This window comes from Stegastes partitus, unplaced genomic scaffold (genome assembly GCF_000690725.1).
Source record: "Stegastes partitus isolate 25-593 unplaced genomic scaffold, Stegastes_partitus-1.0.2 Scaffold96, whole genome shotgun sequence".
Lineage (NCBI taxonomy): Eukaryota > Metazoa > Chordata > Actinopteri > Pomacentridae > Stegastes > Stegastes partitus.
In genome coordinates this window covers 809,692-830,463 of record NW_007577827.1, presented here as the reverse complement: position 1 = coordinate 830,463, position 20,772 = coordinate 809,692, and the positions used below count along the sequence as shown (strand labels likewise).

The 20,772-nt window shown below is 40.7% G+C and overlaps 1 protein-coding gene across 1 annotated transcript; it reads left to right on the top strand.

Moving 5' to 3' along the window:
* Nucleotides 1-8,754: 8,754 nt before the first annotated feature.
* sertm1 (serine rich and transmembrane domain containing 1) lies at nucleotides 8,755-19,717 on the top strand. Its single transcript, XM_008277367.1, has 2 exons — nucleotides 8,755-8,947; nucleotides 18,834-19,717. The coding sequence occupies exon 2, from the start codon at nucleotides 18,839-18,841 to the stop codon at nucleotides 19,178-19,180; it is 342 nt and encodes a 113-aa protein (XP_008275589.1). The 5' UTR covers nucleotides 8,755-8,947; nucleotides 18,834-18,838; the 3' UTR covers nucleotides 19,181-19,717.
* The last annotated feature ends 1,055 nt before the right edge of the window (nucleotides 19,718-20,772 follow it).

Sequence of the window (20,772 nt, the reverse complement as noted above, 5' to 3'; positions counted from 1 at the left end):
TACTAATGATAATAAAGATCATTTCCAAAATCCAAAAGTAGTTTAATCCAGAGAACATTTCTGTCATACATGTTAAAATCTGCTTTAACATCATTGATCAGGAGGTCTGTTCACTGCCAGTGTTTGTAAAACCGATTTTTAATGTTATACATTTATTGAAAAATATTGTGACAACCTGAAATGATTCGGTTGCTTCAACCCTGTATAATGATTGGTTCATAGTTAACATTTCAGGTTATACTGAATGGATTATTTACGTTATGTCACTGACACCAGTGTTTTCTTTTAATTTGGCAAAAGCTGAAATAATCAGTTTGTTTCATTCTTAAAAAATGAAATTACATTCATCATATTAAAAATATTAAGTTTAGGTCAAATTAATGCTTTGCATCAAATTAATGTTAAATATTAGCTGTGAGTTCAGTTGTTTTCGGTTAAGCTGAGGTTTTTATTTTTTCAGTGTACCCAAAATGATTGGAAAAACAGTTAAAAATCAGATGATATAGTATGACTGTATTTTATATCTGTGATCTATACTGTGAAAAGCCCATATAATAAAATGCATAAGCTATGTACAGTCCTGCAGAAGTAGTACAATGCAAAACAAACAAGATATTTGAGGATAACACAAAATCGTGATAAGACAATAAAGGAGGAAAAAGCCTATGTAGGAACTTCTCTGTTTTGTCTGAGGAGGCTGAGTGCCTGCATTTTGTATTTTGACCATTAGATGGCAGACTTTCTCTTCAATAATAATCGTTTGCAACCAAAAAAAAAAAGTCATAATGGGTTTGAATAACAGTATAACTGACCATATAACATTGTGACCCTTTTATATGCAATTTTCCAAAATAGCTGTGAACCTTTGCTCACTCAGGAATGAAGATGATGCAAAGCAGTGAAACATCCCGCTGCTTCAAATACCAACCGATTCAGACTTATGTATCTTTTTTCAGCTACAAACCATTTGGATGTTTATATGTCTGGTGGCTTTTTTAAAATTATTTTTATTGTTGTTTAAAATTTCTCATTTAGTCACAGCAAGAAGTGCAGGTATGCCATAGAGGGGCTGAGGGGGAACTGGAGAAGATCAGGAGCATTAACTGCAGGCTTGTCATGCTGCTGCTGCTGCTGCTGCTGCTGAGCAGCTCCAGTGGAGCAGCTGCGGATTAAGGATTCCAATTTGCAACCTTTTGGACACAAGGCTGCCTCTTGAACCTTCAACCAACCATCCCGCTTAATACTTTCCCAAGCGCTGAATCTGATGGAAGACCCCAACACTTTTTGTGCTCCATGCTTTTAGCAGTGTATTAACTATATTTACTTGACTCCTTTAACAAGAGTAGGATCTTGGGGAAAAAAAATTTTTGTTTTTTTTCAGCCTACTCTGATTGGATGCTAGTTGTATGTTGACTAAAGATTTCAATCCAAGCACAATACAGTTACATCACAGAAATGCTGTCTACAGTATGAGGTACATTTTCTGTCATGACAATGCAGGCGTGCTTGAATTAAGCACAGGAGGACTTGTTTATAGAAATACAACCTTTCATATGAAGGTTTATACCTTTCACCAGATTCAAACTTTACCCTTCAACATTGAGATTTTTGACAATTTGCATGTAAACAGAATTTTTATGTCCCTGTAGTGGGAATAGCATTTTCATCTATCCTTTTCTGTTATTTTTTTTTACACATTTCACTGACTCATCAAAAACTTGCTCTGTGTTTGTAACTCTAAAAGAAGATGTAGTTCAGTTAAAGTTATGATGATGACACCATCATTTTGGCACCAATGATATAAGTTCTGAAAGTAAGATGTGAAACTGTAGGATAGTGAATCTAAGACGAAGCAATGTAAAACAACAATCAAAGCCAATGTATCTGAAAAGATCCAAAATAAAGGGATATTTAATATGTGCCTTCAAAAATATATAACAATTTTAAAAAGAACGATCTCATATATTATCTCAAACATATGCTCTAAAATACAAAAAGTCACATTTCATAGGCTAACAACAAAACTACGCTTAGAATTTTATTATTATTTTTTTATGGCACTGGCTTAAATCAGTTTTGGAATTTACAAGGTTAACATCATGACTCAACAGCATAATTTCATTTGAGCTAAATGTCATTTCTACATGTGGTAGACAGCTGCTGTTGTTCAGGTGTTTATATCACCGTTCATCTCCGGTTACCAGATCATCATTTGTGGAGCTGAAAGGGATTTCAGCACCAGTTAGTTCAAAAGCCAAGTTGGCAGGAACAAATCAAAAAAAAAAAAAAGAAGAAGAAGAAGGATAAAAAAAAAAAAAAAAAGACAAGTTACAGAGAAGAACGGGAGTAATTTTCTTTCTGACAGATAAGATGCATTGGAACTTGTTCTACCACAGACCTGATGAAATATCCTCACCTATTTGCTCCAGTAGAGATGGGGGATAAGGTGGCCTGCTGTGCCCATTTTCTCCTGTCAAAATAAAATCGATATCTGTTCACCGTGTGCTGCGAGGAGGCAGGGCACAAACACACACTCGCACAAGCATAAAAACACAAACATGGCACCTGCTCAGGGGACACAAAGTCTCCTCTGTCTTTTTTTATCCTTCTTTCTCATTTCCGTTCAGTCCCTAAGCAGATGCAGATTGCTCCTGACAGATAGCATTGGGCTGGTGCCATTTCATTAGTGTGATGCATTGCTGGTGACAGGCTCGGGCCAGATGTATTGGGTGTTTGAGCATCACCTATAAAATACTGTGCCATCAAGGAGAATCATAGTTGAGAATAGACCTGTCTCTTCTTTGTTCTAAAACTGCAGCATAGGTAACACTGGCCACTAACCTGGAGGATAAGGAGATGAAGAGGAACCTTCTGAGGTTTCCCCCTTAGTTTTTCTGCACAAATAAGAGCTCATTAACTGATCATGATGCAATCCAAATCTATGAATCACAGTCGAATAAATCTCCCAAGTGGTGCTGTTTTGTGATATTTGGTCAGCGATGGCACATTTAGATGCCAAGAAAAGTTACTGTGACATCCTCAGATGTATCATCCTTCATCTTGTAGCAGCCTCTTTCCCTTTATAAGCTGTCATTTTTACCCACGATCCTCCACTCATCATGATTTTCATGTCACGACAAAGAGAGAGTGAGTAATTATCCAGCCAGGTTAGCTGGAAAAGCACACTGAATGGGAGCTCACAGCTTACATAGAGATTATGTAGTTGACTGCAAGTTTTATTGGCAGCTCAGTCTGATAAATATAAGTGTATATTACCTCTGTGGTCCATCTGTAGTGTGGAAAAGTACTGTCTCTTGGATTATTTTTACTGCTGCAAATGTTCATGTCAGGCTGAAGGCCGATTAGCAGCATTTATTGGCAATCAGAGAGAACAAAGAGGACACGAAGACTCGTGAAGTTAAAAATAACAGGTTAACAATTAGCAAATCCACTTTTTTTTCTTGTCTAAAGGGCAAAATTTCACAGTCTTTGTACTCTCCTAATGCTTTATTTATAGATTCTAAAGTGGACTTTTTGCTGAGGAATGTGATGTGGAAGTTTGGTGCCAATTTCCTCCAATAAAACGGCCCATCTCTGTAGTCAGTCAGGGGTATTAAAGGAAAATGAGCTCAGACAGAAAGAGACAGAGAGAGTCTTGTTATCTGTTTCTTATAATGGGAGAGTAATTATGTTGCTTAAATCAGGACGGCATAAACACAGACTGTATAACCAGAGGGAAACACTTTATGGAAATATCATTGCATGTCACAATAAAGCTGCAAACCTTTGAAGAAAGTTCAATTGTTTACTTTTTGGGGCCTGCTGCCTTCCCTCCCCCCCCAATTCATTAACTATTTGGAGAGATTCTGAAAGGAGGACAGTGAGAGAGAGGAAGAAAGAAAGAGGGGGAGAAAGTAAAGTCAGTCGTTTGATATTCAAGAATGTAGAAAGACAAAATGACTCAGTAATTATGCTGAAGGACAGAGTGCTGCATTTTGTCCTTGTATCCTCAATACCTTCTGTGGCAATTTGTGCATCAAATATCTCCCAATCTGCGCTATGGAACATATGAATTATGAATGTCTGAGTGTGAGAGTAAGGGCTTTTTTTTTTTATATTATTTGCAATTTAAGGGCCCCAAATCTTTTGGAGCACTAAATTATTCATGTATTCAAATGAATCTGACTTTGAGGACATTTTTTTTTTCTTTCTTCTCCTCTTTCATGAATTTAGAGTGCACCCTACAGAGGGAAAAAATTGCCAAGACTGTTAGGTTTTAGTAGGATGCTGTTTTTGAGAGGTTTTAGTGTGCTGTTGGACTCCTTGGACATGAGTTTCTGTTGATTTTTTCCCGTTTCCCCGACTCGTGGGGGATGTTTCGGAGAAAAGCGCCGGCATCACGTCGCACGTCTCTCATTGTTATTCTGGGCAAGTCGCCTGTCAGACTGCTGTCCTGTGTGTGTGTGTATGTGTGGGCGTGTCGCTGTTACGCCTCAGTATGTTCGCTCTGCTCGGTGCCCTCAGATCTGTGGAGATCATTCTGAGTGGCATGCCACTGCCGTGAGACGAAAAGGAGGAGCGCACTGGCTGAGGTCTTTTGAAAACGCAAGTGAACATAACAAATAATTCTGGAGACAAAGACAAAACATGCAAAACTCTAGTCAGGAGAGGACAAGTTAAACAGTTTTCCTGTGCTCATCAAAGTCTTACTTTTATGAGCCTCTCGGGCAAATTAGTTCAGATTACCAAAAGAGATGTAAATCAAATCTGGTGGTGTATCTAAAATTCACATAACTTTGAACATGTTTACTACAACTGTGACACTTTTATCATAAAGTTTAAACTTGGGTTCACATGGCTTTAGCAGCATGTCAAATCTGCAAACACACACACACACACACACACATACACACACACATATGCTTTCTCCCAAAATAGCCCCCAAAATGGAGTTGCACCCCCCATTGCTGCATGTCTCTCTCTCATTAACATGCAGTGCAGAGACTGCTGTCCTCACAAGGGCAGCGCTAGGATGGCATGGAATCAGAACAGGCTGGGATATCAGGGAATGACATGGAATCGGCGGCCACTTCTTCGCCTTCCGGGATTAGTGACAAAAGCCAGCTGAGGCCAAAGCTCTTATCTCCATCCTTCAGTCCTCTCTCGCGTTCACACACACACACACACACATGAGCAACACAACAGCACACAAGAGTTTGCACAGAGGCGGCACATGCACGCAAAACATGTTCCCTCTTCAGGAAAATGAGAAATATTGTGCGAGTGCAACGACTCCCCGTGATTGAAATAGAAAATAGTCTTCCAGAGTGTGATTAAGAGGCCAGGGGAAATAATTATTAGAATAATTAAATGATGTGCACTGTTACTTTCCTCTGTCCTTGGTTTCTCCCTCAACACAGTCAACACCAGCAAAACTGCCTACAGTGTCTTATTAAAATATTTATCAACTCTTTTTTTTTTTTTTAACTCCTCTCTGGGGGCTGGGATTAAGAAAATATTCACAAACGGATATGTGCTCATCCGATGAATCCGGGACCCCTTCACATAGCTGTCAGATTTTTGTCTGAAGTAGCTACACATGAATACCAACTGTGTGATGTTGCTTAATGCTAGATTTGGACGTGAAATAAAGCCATCTCATCTCTCCTCTCTGTTCTCCTTTGCTGCTATTCCCCTCTGGTGCCCATGTCAGCAGGCAGATGGCAGAAGACAGAGGCATCTGTGGAAGAGGAGGCGCCTTTTTCCCCTTCACAGAGCAGGGACAGGTGTCATCTGCCACACAATTAACACCTTCATGAATACCATTAAGGTGCTAACAAGCTCATATGAGATTCAGAGTCATGCACAAAGTTTATTTTTGATCGGATGAGCCTGAACATTATCTGGAGTGTTTCACTTCAAAATGAGTTAGCAAAGCACTTTAAAGCTTTGGGTAAAGCATTAAAGCATTGGTTCTCCTGTAGCAGCTCCAGTATTGGCACTCTTAGTCAGTCGGTCCACATCTTTGGCGCAGACGCAGATGTTTGATACAGACATTCAAGGTCAACTGAAGATGAATTCACTGACTTTTGTGATCCTGTAACTTTTCCTTCAGCATCATCAACAGGTTACAGTTTTCACCTTGTCAGTAAAACTCTGACTCAGACAGTCATATTTTCCTGGATTATGTGTTCTAAAAACTTTTGTGATCCCTTGATCATTCATCTTGTGCCATCATCAGTTCAAAATTGAATTAGTACTTTAGTAAATGAATACCTACAAATCGAATTGCATTCCCATCAGTCTTAGCTCTACTTTGTTTACTAAAGTATGACAGCAAGCTAATATGCTAAATGAGAAGGGTTTGCCTGGACTGCAAAGGACAAAAGAGAGCGTGTAAGGGTGTAACACGCATTTACTAGTGACTGGTTATAAAAAGTGAAACCAACGCACAAGTGCCTTAAAATGCAATACCACTGAGTGCCACTCCGTGCTCACGCCCAAAAGCTCTGGCTCCAATACACTTCCATTCAAAAACTGTCAACTTTCCTCATAAAAAGCGACGTCAATGCACTTTTACCACAAGTCATTATGATTTCTTCTGCTAATATCCTTTCTTCTGGTCAGAGTTCTTTTGATCCAACTGAAAATAATTTCATGATAAAAAGAAATAATGCTTCAAAGAGAGCCGTGATTGACATGTTTTTTTGAATGAGGCAGCCAGGGGACTCATTCAGTGAACTTGGGTTGCATGCGTATCATTTCTTTACGGGTTTCTTCTAATTGCTGATATTTTCCCACCATGTTTCAAAGGAGTAGTCAGTGCGTTTTTCATGGACAGTTTTGCTGTTTGTTAGCTTGTTTAATTCAGTTTTTAGTTCTCCCTAAGTATGACTTGTTCTTGTGTGACTTATGTGTAAAAGTTAATGTGCATTTTTGCAATGGTTTTTAATTTAAATGCACTTTGGATGCAACTTTAGCATGAAGAACAATGTGTGCAGCGCATCCCACAAGTTGGAGCTTGTAGGCTAACTCTGCCTGAACTAACACACATACACTGGTGTGACATGTAGTGTGAAATTCCTCCAACTGGATGTGTCTTGTAGTAGTTGCGACTTGTTCTGTCTGTTCTGTTCTATCTGCTGCTGATACTGCTGTGCTAAACTGAGAGTGTAAACAGAATAAAAACACTATGCCCACTTGAAATCAACCAAACATTTTACGCATCACATGCAACTCAAACACCACTGCACAGCCTCACAGAGCTTTAACTGACGCACTGAGGACAGAACATCTAGCTACAGACCCACACAGGCTGTAGCTGTTCAGAAATATTGATAACATCGATAAGGAATGAAAAATGACTGCGGTTTGTTGTAGACAGACAGAGAAAGATATGAATAACTGGAAGGAATGCAGGTAGAGGCTGAAACATGATGGTAGAAAGAGACTGCAATGCTGAACAAACCAGCCAGGACTAAGAGAAAGCCGACTGCTACTGTACATAGTGCAGGGGGAAATGGAAACAAGCACTGACATTGACAAGCAATCAGGTGATCGTGACTGGTGGGAAAGTCTGAGGGCATCCAGCAGGTCTGTGAAGTTTCATGGGAATACAGGGGCCAAGGGAACAGAAAGAAATTGGCTGACACATTCAGAAACCAGCAACTAGTCTTATATATATATATATTCTGTCAAACTGCAGTCGCACGCATCAAAACCTGTCCGAATAAATCTAAACTGCTTGCTACCACTGGAGCATGAGAAAATGCCCGATCCCACATGTTTCTTTTTGCTCACAAAGTGTAATAGTTTGAGAAAAGAACCTCCTTTTTTCCCCAGCTGATGTAATACAGTCAAAACAAAAGTAAGGGAAGCCTTTTGAAAAATGATCCTCTTTCATATGTAATTTGTTTCAGCACATGTTCACGTTCCGTTTGCATAAAGAGATTTTTTATAGAGCAAATGTGCTTAGCTGCTGTTAACAGACACACTGTTTAGAGGGGAAATGGGAAGGACAGAAAGAGCGGAGAGAGGGGAGTGAAAACACAAGATAAGAGCTTTAGGATGAAGGGAGGCGAGGAGAGCTGCGTTTAGAAACTGAGAAGTGTTAAAGGCTTCGTCTTTCGTCTTGGGCTGTCCTTTTCTCATTCAACATGCCGGTTTGGGTTCTTGTTTGAAGAGGCTCAGTCTGCCGGCACAACAGCAGCCGGTTATTGCTCACCATTGGATGCTCGTCTACTGACGCAGTTTGCTGAGAGCAGAGAGCGAGGCCGTGTCCCTCACACAAACAACAGAAATGAAGCACAGGCTCAGGAGCATGTGGAGTTATGTCCACAATGACAAATATTGATTTATTGCTGTATTTACACAAGTGTTTGTGTCTACTGATTTGACAATTCGCCAATGTTAGCCAGCTACTGAGCAGATTGTCAACTGTGACTAATATCTGCTGAGAGAAAAATGAGCATGCAAGAGAATAGATCCGATGTGATCATTATTTAAGGTGATGAGTAAGGAGAGAGAGAGAAAAAAAGTGGGAGGGCAGAGATGGGGGAGTCACAGAGAGAGAGAGAGGGGATGGGATTAGAATGAAAACTAGTCCGTCTGTTGTTTCCTCTCCAGCACTTGTAAAAGGAAAAAAAAAACACACACATCAGTATCATTCATTAGTTACAGCATCTGTTACAGCCTGCGTGTGTTCTCTTTTACTTGTGAGTCCATTCACAGAGGAGACACATCTACTCCAGCTGTAGTGGCTGTGTTTTGTGTCGTTGTGAATGACAGAGAGAGAGAGAGAGAGAGAAAAGAGAGAGAGAAGAGAGAGAGAGCGGACAGGCTCACAGGGAAGCTCTCAGGGGCAACAGATCTGGTTTGCTCGGCTGAAAGACCAAACACGGGATGGATTTCTGCACAAGGAGGGAGCAGCTGCCTCACACATAAAAAGGTCTGTAACTCTTCCTTTTTTTTTTGCAGCAATTCCACACATGCTGCAGATGCTTGAGGCTGCTTTAAATGAAATGTTTCCAAATAGTTTTAAAAGAGGGAGACACAGCAGGGGCGGTGTTAATCTGACATGTAAGAGGGGGATTCCTGCTGAACACAAAGACCCGTTATTTACCTTGAATTTATCTATTCAGTTGCCGGCAACTTTACTCTGTGGTTTATCACTGCCCGCAGAGAGTGGAGAGTCGTCTGACATAGTCTGTTACAGGAAGACAATTTAAAAAGCTAGGTGAAATAGTGAAATGAAGGTAGATAAAGATTCTACATCCAGTAAACAACACTTCATGTGTGCGTTCATTCAACAACGAGCGGGCATCCTGTGTGGCAGTTGAGAAAAAGAGGGAAGAAGTGAGTGATGAGAGGCGCAATTGTGTGACCGAGATTGAGGGGGAAAAAAGGAGGAGGGCATAAAAGTGTCCTTTCAGTGCATCGAGGACAAGAACAGGTTCTGTTTGCGTTCAAAATGATACATGATATATGGCTCTGTTCATCTTTATAAACTGAGATCGAATGAGCTGCAGGCAGAGAATCAAAGTGTGAGAAACAAATTTATTGGCAACCTGCACTCACAAGTATCAGGAGTAATTAACAGATATGAAAACGAGGTGTAAAAATACGCACCACCACAGGGAAGAACTAATGGGCACCACACACAGAAATACACAAAACACTCAAACATCAAAGCAAAAGAGCTCATTATCTACACTGACCAAAAAAACAAAAAAACAGTCCTCCTATTCAAAATGTTTCCGACTGTTTGCTCCGGTTTTACCTTAATATCGGTTAGAATAAAGCTCTTGCAACACCTTTGAGATATCTTTTCCAAATTGGCCCTTTGAGATTTAACGCACCAGATATCTGAGAGAATCAGATAACAGCTCAACTGTGGTGCTCAACCCCTGGTGTGGCTTTGAGTGCTCTCAGGTGTGCTGTGAGATTTTGTCATTCAAATGTAACAGGAATGAATAAATACATTAGTTTATTGTTTTGTAGATTTGTTCCAATTCCACCTGGTTTTTCTAAATTTGGAGGCTTGTGATGTATTTATTGGCAGATGTTGCTTCAGTGTTTTAAATGATAAATAAAAACATAATTTGTTGTCTTGTTTAAAAAAAAGGGGGATGTTGAAAAGATTGTGAGCCTCTGACACATACTGAAGCATCACTTTCTTGGTTCTTTCATCACTCCTGCGTATCTCTTGACAAGTACGTGGGTTATCTGTGGTATTTTTGGGGGGCTGCACAAGTGATTTGGAATTCACGGGGTTGAGCCTTGGGTCTGTTTTCAGCTGATCTGGCTTAGAATATGAGCTACTTAAACGCGTTTGAAATTCAGGCTACTTTTATCTCTCGGCAATCTCGCATTTGAGCTGAAATTGTATATGTATGTGCGTGTCTGCGCACTATGCACCAACAACGAATGCTGGCATTTGTGCTTTCGGCTCAGCTTGCTTTTTGCCTGTTCGGATGTGGTATGAATACAGTATGAGAAAGTATGAAACATGTGCACACATACACAAGCACGCTCCAAAGAATATGGCCCAAATGTCATGACATTTTGCCACACATGCGTTTGGTCCATTATTCATGAAGTGAAGGGCCAACACCACAACTGAATAGAAAACAAAATGCATCTCACTTGGAATGGAGTCCAAGGCTGTTTCTGTTTGGCCCTGAATGAACAAACTATTGTGGATATAAAAACTAGGCATTTAATAATAAAAGCATAATACCCGGCGCATAAATCTTCAGAGACAACAAACAGCAGATAAATTTGCTTGTAGTTCTTCCAAATGCAAAACATCATAAAAATAAGATCGCTGCAAACAAACGGTTGTGTTATGATTATATTGCCATATTATTAAAGCTGGTTGAGTATAAAAAGTGCAAAGGCACGTACCAAAAAGTGTTATTTGTTTCAAACAAACAGCAGGCAGTATGATCAATACACATTATACACAATAGGCTTTTATACAGATACACAATAGGAAATAAAACAGCAAAAAAAAAAATAGGACAACAGTGAAAGATATTTATTTGGAGGACCCATTAGATAAGGCAAATTGAGCAGAATATACAGAGAACAGTGAGAGTGAAGAAGATTATACGGACATAATGAGAAAACGAAGAGGGTGGAGGGTGAAGAACAGATTGAGAAAGTGGAGCAGAGGAAGCTACGCGGCACAATGTCTCAGGAGGAGTTTGGCTGAACATACTCCAGCAGCCGAGGATGAGATTGTCTGCGAAGTGACTTGCAGAGATTGTGCAGATCAAGGAGGAGTTTGATCGGGACAAAAAGGAGCTTTAGGAGTCAAGGCTCACTGTCTATAGACACCAGACTGGTGGCGGACAAAAGATTGAACAAGCAGAGGTAGAGCAGAACGAGAAGAAAGCTCCAGAACTCATGAAGGAAAATTCGGTGAAGGCAGCCCAGCTTGAAGAGTGTGCAGCAGAGAGCCAAGCCTGCACAGAATACATTTAAAGCTCTTGACATAGTCGAGAAGCCAATGCTGGCATTGAAAAAGCTGAAATATCTGATCAGAAAGAAGCCGTAGCTGAGAGTGAAAAGGAAGAGCAATTCTGCAACAACATATTGAGGGGCCCCGGGTTGGGAGACCTGAGAGCAAGGAGGCTGAAAGGTAGAAACGCCTGAAAATACCCCATATGACCCCGACAGGGAGTGACAGAAAGAGGCTTCTCTTTATGTGAAGCTGTGGAAGAAGAAGATGTATAAGTCGCATCACATAAAGTCTGGTGAGGCCCAGGTCAGAGGAATAGCACTGACTCTTGGACACCAGTCAGGCTATTTCTTCTTGAAGGAGCTTTTCCCAGCAACTTCCAGTCTCACAGAGAAGTCATTCTGGCCTTTAAAAAAAAAGCAATCTCTGCTCAGAGGGAGGTGTAAAAGCAGCTCACATCACACCTGAGTGAGTCTGACACCAGGCAAGATTTCTTTCCTTTGATGGAAATTGACAGGAAGAGCAGCAAGTGGAAGCTGTACCTGTTTTTTTTGTTGTTTGTTTTTTTTAACCCTCGAAACTGTGGCGAGCTGACCAACCATCGCACAGCTTTAGAGCCATTAGAGGATATCAGACCGTACTCCTTATCTTGGCTTGACCTCACAGCTGGAAAAACTTCAGATGAAATGTAAATGTTTCATCTGAACGCAGTAAAGCCCAGTATGTTAGAATTTTAAACAAATGGTCACCTCATGTCGCAAACAGGGCTTGCACTTTTGATGAATGTTCATGTTAAAAAGCAATCTTTACAAAATAGGGAAACGTAATGAATTATCGAACCGATAGCATGCACTATTGAGTTGTTTCGAAGGACCTGTGGTTGCAAGACGCAGAACAGAACACCATGTGAAGCCAGGCTGTTGTTACAGAGACTCAATAACAAATGGCATTCCAACTCAGTGGGAGACAGATAAACAACAGGGAGGCACAAATTCCACAAAAAATGAAATCAATTCCATCCTCAATAGCCAGCAATTTGTTCTTTCAATCTCAGTAATGAGATGTAGGGACGCTCGGGCTCAGATAATCAAAGAATCAACCAAAGTTAGCTGGATGAGTCATGACTGCAGCAAAACGTATATATGCTGGAGAAAATTAAACCCACACCTACTTCACAGAGGGGAAAAAAAAGAAATAAGATGATGATAACTTAAGGAGTAACCCAAAACCCCCTTAAAATCTTCTTTGTGCCCAGTGGTTTAACTTCTACATCGCAACCTCAATCTTCAGCCTGAGGCCTAATCACTAAATCCTCAGACTTAACTAACGTGGTGCTTTAGTGTGAGTTCATGACGACTGGAAATGGTCTAAAAAGGAGGAGTGAGACCCACTGTCATCACAGCACATGATGCTCACAAATAATTTTTTAAAGAATGTGAAAAATTGGACTTGTGCTCTATTCTCAGTTTGATTAGCTGCTCAGTTACTCACTTTCTGTTTGTGGAAATTCAGAAACAAAAGCCAGGAAAGCCATGAACATTGACAAATCCTTTGTATGCATTTAACTAAAAATACGAACATCTATGCAAACATGCAATAAATAATCACAACAGAAAGCAGCCAAATCCTAGCACATTTCTTCCCAACACCATCCATGCTTGGTTTGTGGGCTCGTTATGGTTGGCAGCACAACTGCATACATATGTCACCAATCTTTCTATGAGCAAGTTTAAAATCTGCAGAAATATGGACTCACACAAACAGAAAAATGGTTTTGAAAAGCCCTCATGCACATGACAAGCTGACAGCAGGGCAGCCCTGAGTCTTAGTGGGGACCTTTCACAAAGCCTACAAGTCAGCGAATGTGTCAACAGGGATTGAGCATGCCAACACGGCAACTGGAATGACTGAGAAAACCTCTGGAAAACTCTTGCGACACTCGGTGTGATCAGAGGTGAAACAGACCGAGCAGCAATCTCAGAGACTGGAGGTACCAAAAGCTGCACTTCCTTGTATGTCCACTTGAGGCTGACTCAAAAGGAAAGTCAATCACTATAGATCTCAGTGTTAAAATTCCCAACTTTACAGCAGAAATAAACATTTTCACAGCCCAGTACAAAAAACCCTTTTGGTCTTGATATATATATTTTTTTCATTCATGGCAATTGTATGGGGGGTGATTTTTTTTTTTTTATATAACCACCAATTAACATTGTCTTATGGTTTAAAATTATGCATCATTATAGGTTGCCTCTTTGAGAGACAGGTGAGTGCCAACGTGGGACATTGTAAAGCTGATACACATTCATTGCTTATTTTTGAAGTAGCCAGGAGGTAAGGATAAATATTGGTAACATCACATAAGGTTAGTCTATCTTTATATACAGTTGATAAAACAGACTTGAACCTTTTAACCAGAGAGGGAAGTAAAACACTGCAAATTTAACACCCCCATTGTAAGCTGAACATGCCCACTTCCTTAGAATCAGGGGGTAGACTGTCCCATGGCACATCACAGGAAGAAAAATCCCTAACACGATATCATGGGTTTGCATATAAATTGGACTCCGTTTCAGGCTCATTCTGTGTATCATGTCAACACGTTATTGTATGGCGTTAACACAACATGAGAAATAAGTTAGGGTCGAGGTCAGGGAAAGGGTGTTGCTTGTTCGGACTGCATTGCAGGAAGTGGCACACAAAAAGTAAAAAAAAAAAAAATAATGTGTCGTGATGATGCACTAAGTGGCTTGGTGTATTATTCATACACTGTTTCATCATACCAGGCTGAAATCCCTGATTTTCTATGGGAAAAGGAATTTTTAAAAATGGGACCAGAAGCAAAAGATGGTGTAATAAAGTGTCTGTTGAAGTAATTTACACAAAAAAAGGGGTCAGAGTTAAGTTTCTATTTAAGATGGAAGAACCCGAGAAAAAGAGAGAGAGAGAGGAGCCGTGGTTTTGTTACTTGGCAAGAAGCACAAAATGCACAAGATTGCTGACAATTTCGTGACAGGAATAAACTGCTCACATGCAACATGTCATAAATTATCGTAAAAAGCAAGACACTTTCAACGTTTCCTCAGTAACGATGCACCATTTTCCCAGTTAGGCCCTGGTGTTTTGTGGGCTATGTTTCCAGCTATTCCTAAGGAAAATAACTACCGGTATTTATTAAGTGTAGGCGGGTGTGTGTGTGCATGTGTACGTAACCTCTTCAGACTCAGTGGGACTGCCTGGCCTGCCCTCTTAAAGTAGATTAGCTTGAAAAAGAACGGAGCACACCTTGTTGCCTGGATACAAAAAGCATCATTAAGCACAATTATCACCCACTTCAGCTCACAATGAACAAGCTTCATCACAGATTTCAAAACAACATATCATTAACGACAGCAACCTATACAGAGCAGGATAGAGTATGATGGAGAGACAAGACCAGGACAGTGGATGAGGTGAGGGAAAAGGTGGGAGAGGAGAAGATATTTGAAGACGGATGAGGAGAAAGGAGTTCAGTGTCCTGTTTTTGGATGTTTCAGACGAATGTGACTGATGACTGACCTATTTTGAGTAGAGCAAAACTGAGGTGGAATTTGGAATTATAAAAGGACCTCTTAGTTCAAAATGTGTTACAGATGAAGATGTTTAAATTGTTTCAAGAAAGAAACCGATGCCAGTCTGATGATGAAGGCAGAGCAAACAGAAAAGATACATTGCTACAAAACAGCAGAAGGAGAGAAGGACAATGCCTGTGCAGTAAATGTCAATACTTTAACTCTGACAAGAGTCTGGGGAGAAAGAGACAATATAAGCGAACAAAAGCGATGAGACAATTTTTCACTAGGCTAGGACGACCACTGGGAACATTTGACAAAGAAAACAGAGCCAGGGCGAGAGACCATGCTATCACAAAAAGACTGCAGCCCAACTCATCGTTCCTCATTATGCTGTGTATCTCCCTGAAGGTACTTTGGGCTGTAAATTAAAGAGAGCAGAGTTCTTGTCAAACGGACCATCCAGAGAGAGGCAGACAGAGAATGAAAGGGAGTGAATAACTGGAGAAGAAAAGGGTTTGGGGACATAGCGGTCTGCCAAACTTCATAAGCGACATTAAAGAAAAGTTTTGTAGCAAATGAAACTTGCTGGAACTGGACGCTGGGTTCAAACTAGCACAAGAAATTAAATTATAGGGTTCGCCAGTGCAAAATCCCACATGAGAATATGTATGACAATAACAACACTGTACCATCACAACAGATTTACAGGTTTAAAAGTCACCCTTATATCTGTATTGCTTTCACTGTATGACCTACAGCCCAAGTAGCCATTTTAGCTGCTGATCTGCAAACTAATACATTGGGCCTAGGATTCCAACTAGCTAATATTCAGTCTATAGGGTTTAACTCTGACTGCAGAATGAGAGTCAACAGAGGCCATAGTACGCTGCCAGAAACCGAAAGGTTGCTTCGTCTGCGTTAAGAGGAGTTTCTGCCCCAAGCGAAGGAGTGTAACTATCTTGGGATCTAGTTCAAGAGTGTTGGGAAAAAAAGAGCATGAGATGGACGGATGAAGATCATCAGCATATAATGCGTAGTACTGGACTTCAAGGTGAAGAGTGAGCTGAGCCAGAAGGCAAAGCTCTTGATTTCAATGTTCCAACCGTCACCTATGGTCATGAAATCTGGATAGTGACCAAAAGAATGACATCACGGGTAGGGTGACGAACTTGGACATGCTCAGAGTGGAGCTGCTGCTGCTGGTGCTTTGCATCTAAAGGAGCCAGGTGAGGTGGTTCTGGAATCTGTTAGAATGTCATCCAGGTTGGGCATGTTCAACTAGGGATGGACCCAGAATCTGGTGGAGGGATTACATATCTCATTTGGCCTGGGAACACCTTGGGATTTTCAGAAGGTACTGAAAAATGTTACTGAGTAGAGTAACGTCCAAAATAAATAAATAAATAAATAGATGGATGGATGGATGGATGGATGGATGGATGGATGGATGGATGGATGGATGGACGGACGTTACCCTATAGGGTTTAACACTACTTACTAACTAATGTCTCTCTGCAGTCTTAGCACATTTTAAGTATACAAGAGACTGTTTATAGGTCAGAATAAAAATCAAGGTAACACCAACGACTAAATAAGAGAAAGAGAGACTCTCCACTTAAAAAAAACAAAACGAAACAGTGAATAGAATCTATGGGAGAATTCTGTAACGATTAAAGATGGCAGTTGTATATTACACATCCCACCACTACCCCCCAAAAAAACAAGTGTCTGCTTTTTAACAGCTGCAGCAGTAAACATTCAGTCAATCAGGCTACTGCACAAATTCAGTCGTGTTGTGTAACTATACACGTGTGGAAGGAAAATACTTTTGAAACTTTATTTCGTGGCAAAGTCATTATGTTTTTTACAGTGTTATTTGACAAATGCAAATTTGACCAGTGATTCTATACATGCATTTTTTATGTCCCAATGAGCTCTCTCTATATATATATATTCATTTAGACAGGAAACTGGTCTTGTTAGCCAGAATAAACTGTTCAGGGACATGACCAAGATACCGAGACTTTCCTGTAGCAACTTTGGTAACACCAAACAAACTACTGATGTTGATGTATATTAAACATTTTATAGTCATTTGACTGCAAATGAGCACTTCTTCTAGCAATTAGTGAACTGCTAATGCTTCTCACCAATCAGCAGCGAATTACGGTTAGCCTGATGTTCCCAGTACCTACCCACACCCCAGATTTGCATGTAAATGCACAGTCCTATTCCTGACCTGAACAAAAGTTATCTTTGTTCACAAATGTTTGTATTATATATATTGTCATAGTAACATTCATCAGTGCAAAACATATTTATGACCAGCAGCATCTTCCCATATGCATTTAGTGTTTTATAAACCACTCTTAAAGCTGCTGTCCTATTCTTAACAAACACACTGTAAAACAGTCTGTTAATAGGGGTTGCACAAGCAGCTACTGAAGCTCAAAGGCTCCGGTGCATGTAGTTTACTCCACTCGCCTCAATGTCATGAGAGTGGACAGGCACATATATTGGGCACGGTGAAATGTATAATGAAATGGAGAGAAAAGGAAGGGGGGGCTGACAGATAAGAGGGAAGTGAGAGCACACCGCTGTGAGATGAGGAGGGTGTGCTGACCTCTTGCTTTCATTCTGGTCATGGTCATTTATTCCTCCCTTTGAAGTGTCTTTCTCCGCTGTCATAGATCAAGTCAAGACACAAGGCTGGCCTAACCCAGATACAAGACAGTCTCTTCCTTTCCCCTCTGTCTCCCACCAAACACAAAAGCTGGGAGCATTTCTACATTACAATTCTCATCCACATCTTTTAGCCAGTTTTGTGTCATGCAGTAATTTGTGGGGGAACATTATTAACAGTATTAATATACATGGGAGGCGATTGGCTCTCAGTTGTCTTTGTGAAAGCTGATTATGAGGAGGTTAATTTCATCAGATAAGGGTGCCTTCATTTAGGAGTGTGCACAGGCAATAAGCCTGACAGGCATTCGATGAGACAAGCACTCCCCCTGCTGTTCATTACAGCCTGGTCAATATGCGCTGCATGTGATTGGTTCAATTTACCAAACTCACTTTCTTTTCAAACTCTAAAAACAGGAAAATCATTCTCATATATCAAGTTTTTGCTCATTGTACATTCTAGTGGCCAATTAATAATTCTAGGAAGACTGATCTTCTCTATTCTGCTTAAAGTCAAACACACCTTTTTGTACTTTGCTCATATTTTATAGATTCTACATTTCACAATAAAAGACAGTTAATTCACTGAGGCCTATTTCTTTCCTGACAATATCTACATTTCTGAGATTTATTTTGCACTTAAATGCCAAGTGAGTGAGGGTAACCATATAGGGCAACGTAGTAAAAGTTTTTTTTTTGTATTGTAATAATGTTTGCAAGTCAGTTGGGTATTTCCTCATTTTCCTGAAATCTCCATCTGGTGCTCCAAGACAGCGAAACTAAATCATTATTGTTTGCCTCGATTATTTTGATTGAAGTTCTGCATCTGGGCCTCTTGCTGGCGCAGAATTAGAATTGCAGAAGTGCTCTCTGCTTTCCATTTCATCGGCAGCCAAAGCAGTGTTGAGGTTATGTGAGGACGTGGGGGAAAGCTCTTGTGTCAGCAAGCATCTGCCATGCCTAAGTGTCCTGCAGGGAAACTCGATTCCCTGGCAGCTCCAGCAGACAAAAGAGAATTTTCCTGACAGGCCGTTTAAATAATGAAGGCTGAAGTTAAGCGTGTCTCTGTTGTTTCACATTAAATCTCACTTGTCTTTCTTTATCCCTCTTGCAAACCCGCGGTGAACCATCAGCCAGGATGTCAGGGATGGACGTCCCATTAGTGGACCACAATGACACTGGAATCTCTTCAGTAGACAATGGGACCTTCCTCCGCTTCTCCCCAACCTCTGCCTCCACGTCGGCGGCTGCCTCATCTCCAGGACGTCCGGGCAACGTCTATGTCTACGTGTGGCTCTTCCTCGGCCTGCTGGTGTTCCTGCTGACACTGCTCATCATCTCCCTCCACAGGCTGAAGAACATCATCTCCTCCTCCTCCTCTGTGCCCGACTGCAGCAGCGAGGGAGGAAGCTCCTTCACCAACATGGAGATCTGCAGCATATCATCTCAGAGGTCCACCATCTCCTCGCTCTCCACCTGAGGGGAATGTGAGGGAGCACATATAGTAGAGACACAAACATGTCTATGTGCTCTCATCTGTGCATGGAACAGGAAGGCATGCACACACACGAAGCGCACAGAGGTGTGACACCTCCACACTGTGACATACAAACACTAAAACACCTTGTCAGCTGCAAAGGTGCTGACTGGATGGCATCACACTTCATGCATGCACATACTAGTCCTGACGGTCCAGTAGTTCTGGAGTGTCCATGCAATTTGCGTGGGCACAGGGGAAATATAGCTCACAATGTGATGAAGAGGTCTTGAGGGGTGAGAGTGACCCTTAAGAGTTTTACAATTAAGACAAATGAACCCGAGAAACTGCTTTCCCTCTGCAGGAAAAAGCATAATGAGCATCTCCTATCGTTCCTCCTCTTTCTTGTGTTGTACGTGTCACTTACTTTAAAAGAAATAGCATCGTTACGAAAGTGAAGTTTTGTACAGCATGTCTCCTAATGTCTGTAGATTACAAAATGAGTATCGAAACAATATTAAATATTACTTTGTACAGAAATGCATGCATGTGTCTCAGTTGTTGAGTAAAGCTTTGGGGTTAAAGGATGAGATGCTGTAGCTGAACCTTAAAACTAGCCAGTGGGTTTTAAGGATACATTTTCTTTTATCAAAAGAAATTTATCAAAGCAAGAAACTGTTCAAACAGAACATTGGAGTTTCAACTTCCTCATGGTGCATGAACATATCATGTGTGACAGACAGGTCAATCAGGAACGTTAACCAAATTATTTTCTTCTACATATTTCATTTAAAAAAAAACATCAAAAATAAAACGAATGCAGTTACAGGATTCTGCAAAATACAAAAAATTCTGTGCTCCTCGGCACAACTATGAAATTATTCGTGGCTCAGCTGCAATCAACAATAATGTGATTAAAATTCAGAGGCTTTTTGGCTAAACTGGGCTAAACTGCAGGCTGTGCTTACACAGAGCAGATAGCAGAATAGTATGGATATAAATAAGAAAATAAATATATGGGTAGTGGGATGTCTATAATAATCAGACTCACCTATGGGAAAGTGAAAAAATGGTGAACTTTCCAGATTATTTATTGTCAAGGAATTCATCTTTTTATTTTTTCCCCCTAAAATCTATGGCATTATTCACTGTCTCACATTGGATGGAGGGCATTTTTGAGCTCTGTCTTCTTCTAGCCGTGGTTTTGTTGTTTCCATAGAGGTGCAGGACTTTATATTGGAGTTGAAAATGAGTTCAGAGTGAAAACAAAACAGTGGCAGGAGCAAAAAACACCCCAAACTGTTTGGGGTTCAGAGGTTACAATGTGTGCACATGCCAGATTGTCTTATAATCCTCAAAGTCTGGGGGGAAAGAGTTTACACAAAGGAGACGACAGACACGGTGCTGTGGAAGTGAAGGTGAGAAAGAAATGAAGGTTGAAGACTGTTGACAGAGCCGCACAGTCTGACTGCAGCTACAGACAGACCAGGTCAAAAGTGGCATAAACTACAAGATGAAATTCCCGTCGTGACAGACAGGTCTACCAGCGTAACGGATTACCCTCTCCTGCCTGTCAACTCACATGACATCTGATC

Coding starts and splice junctions, on each gene's coding strand:
- sertm1 (XM_008277367.1), top strand. CDS start 18,839: ATGTCAGGGATGGACGTCCCATTAGTGGACCACAATGACACTGGAATC.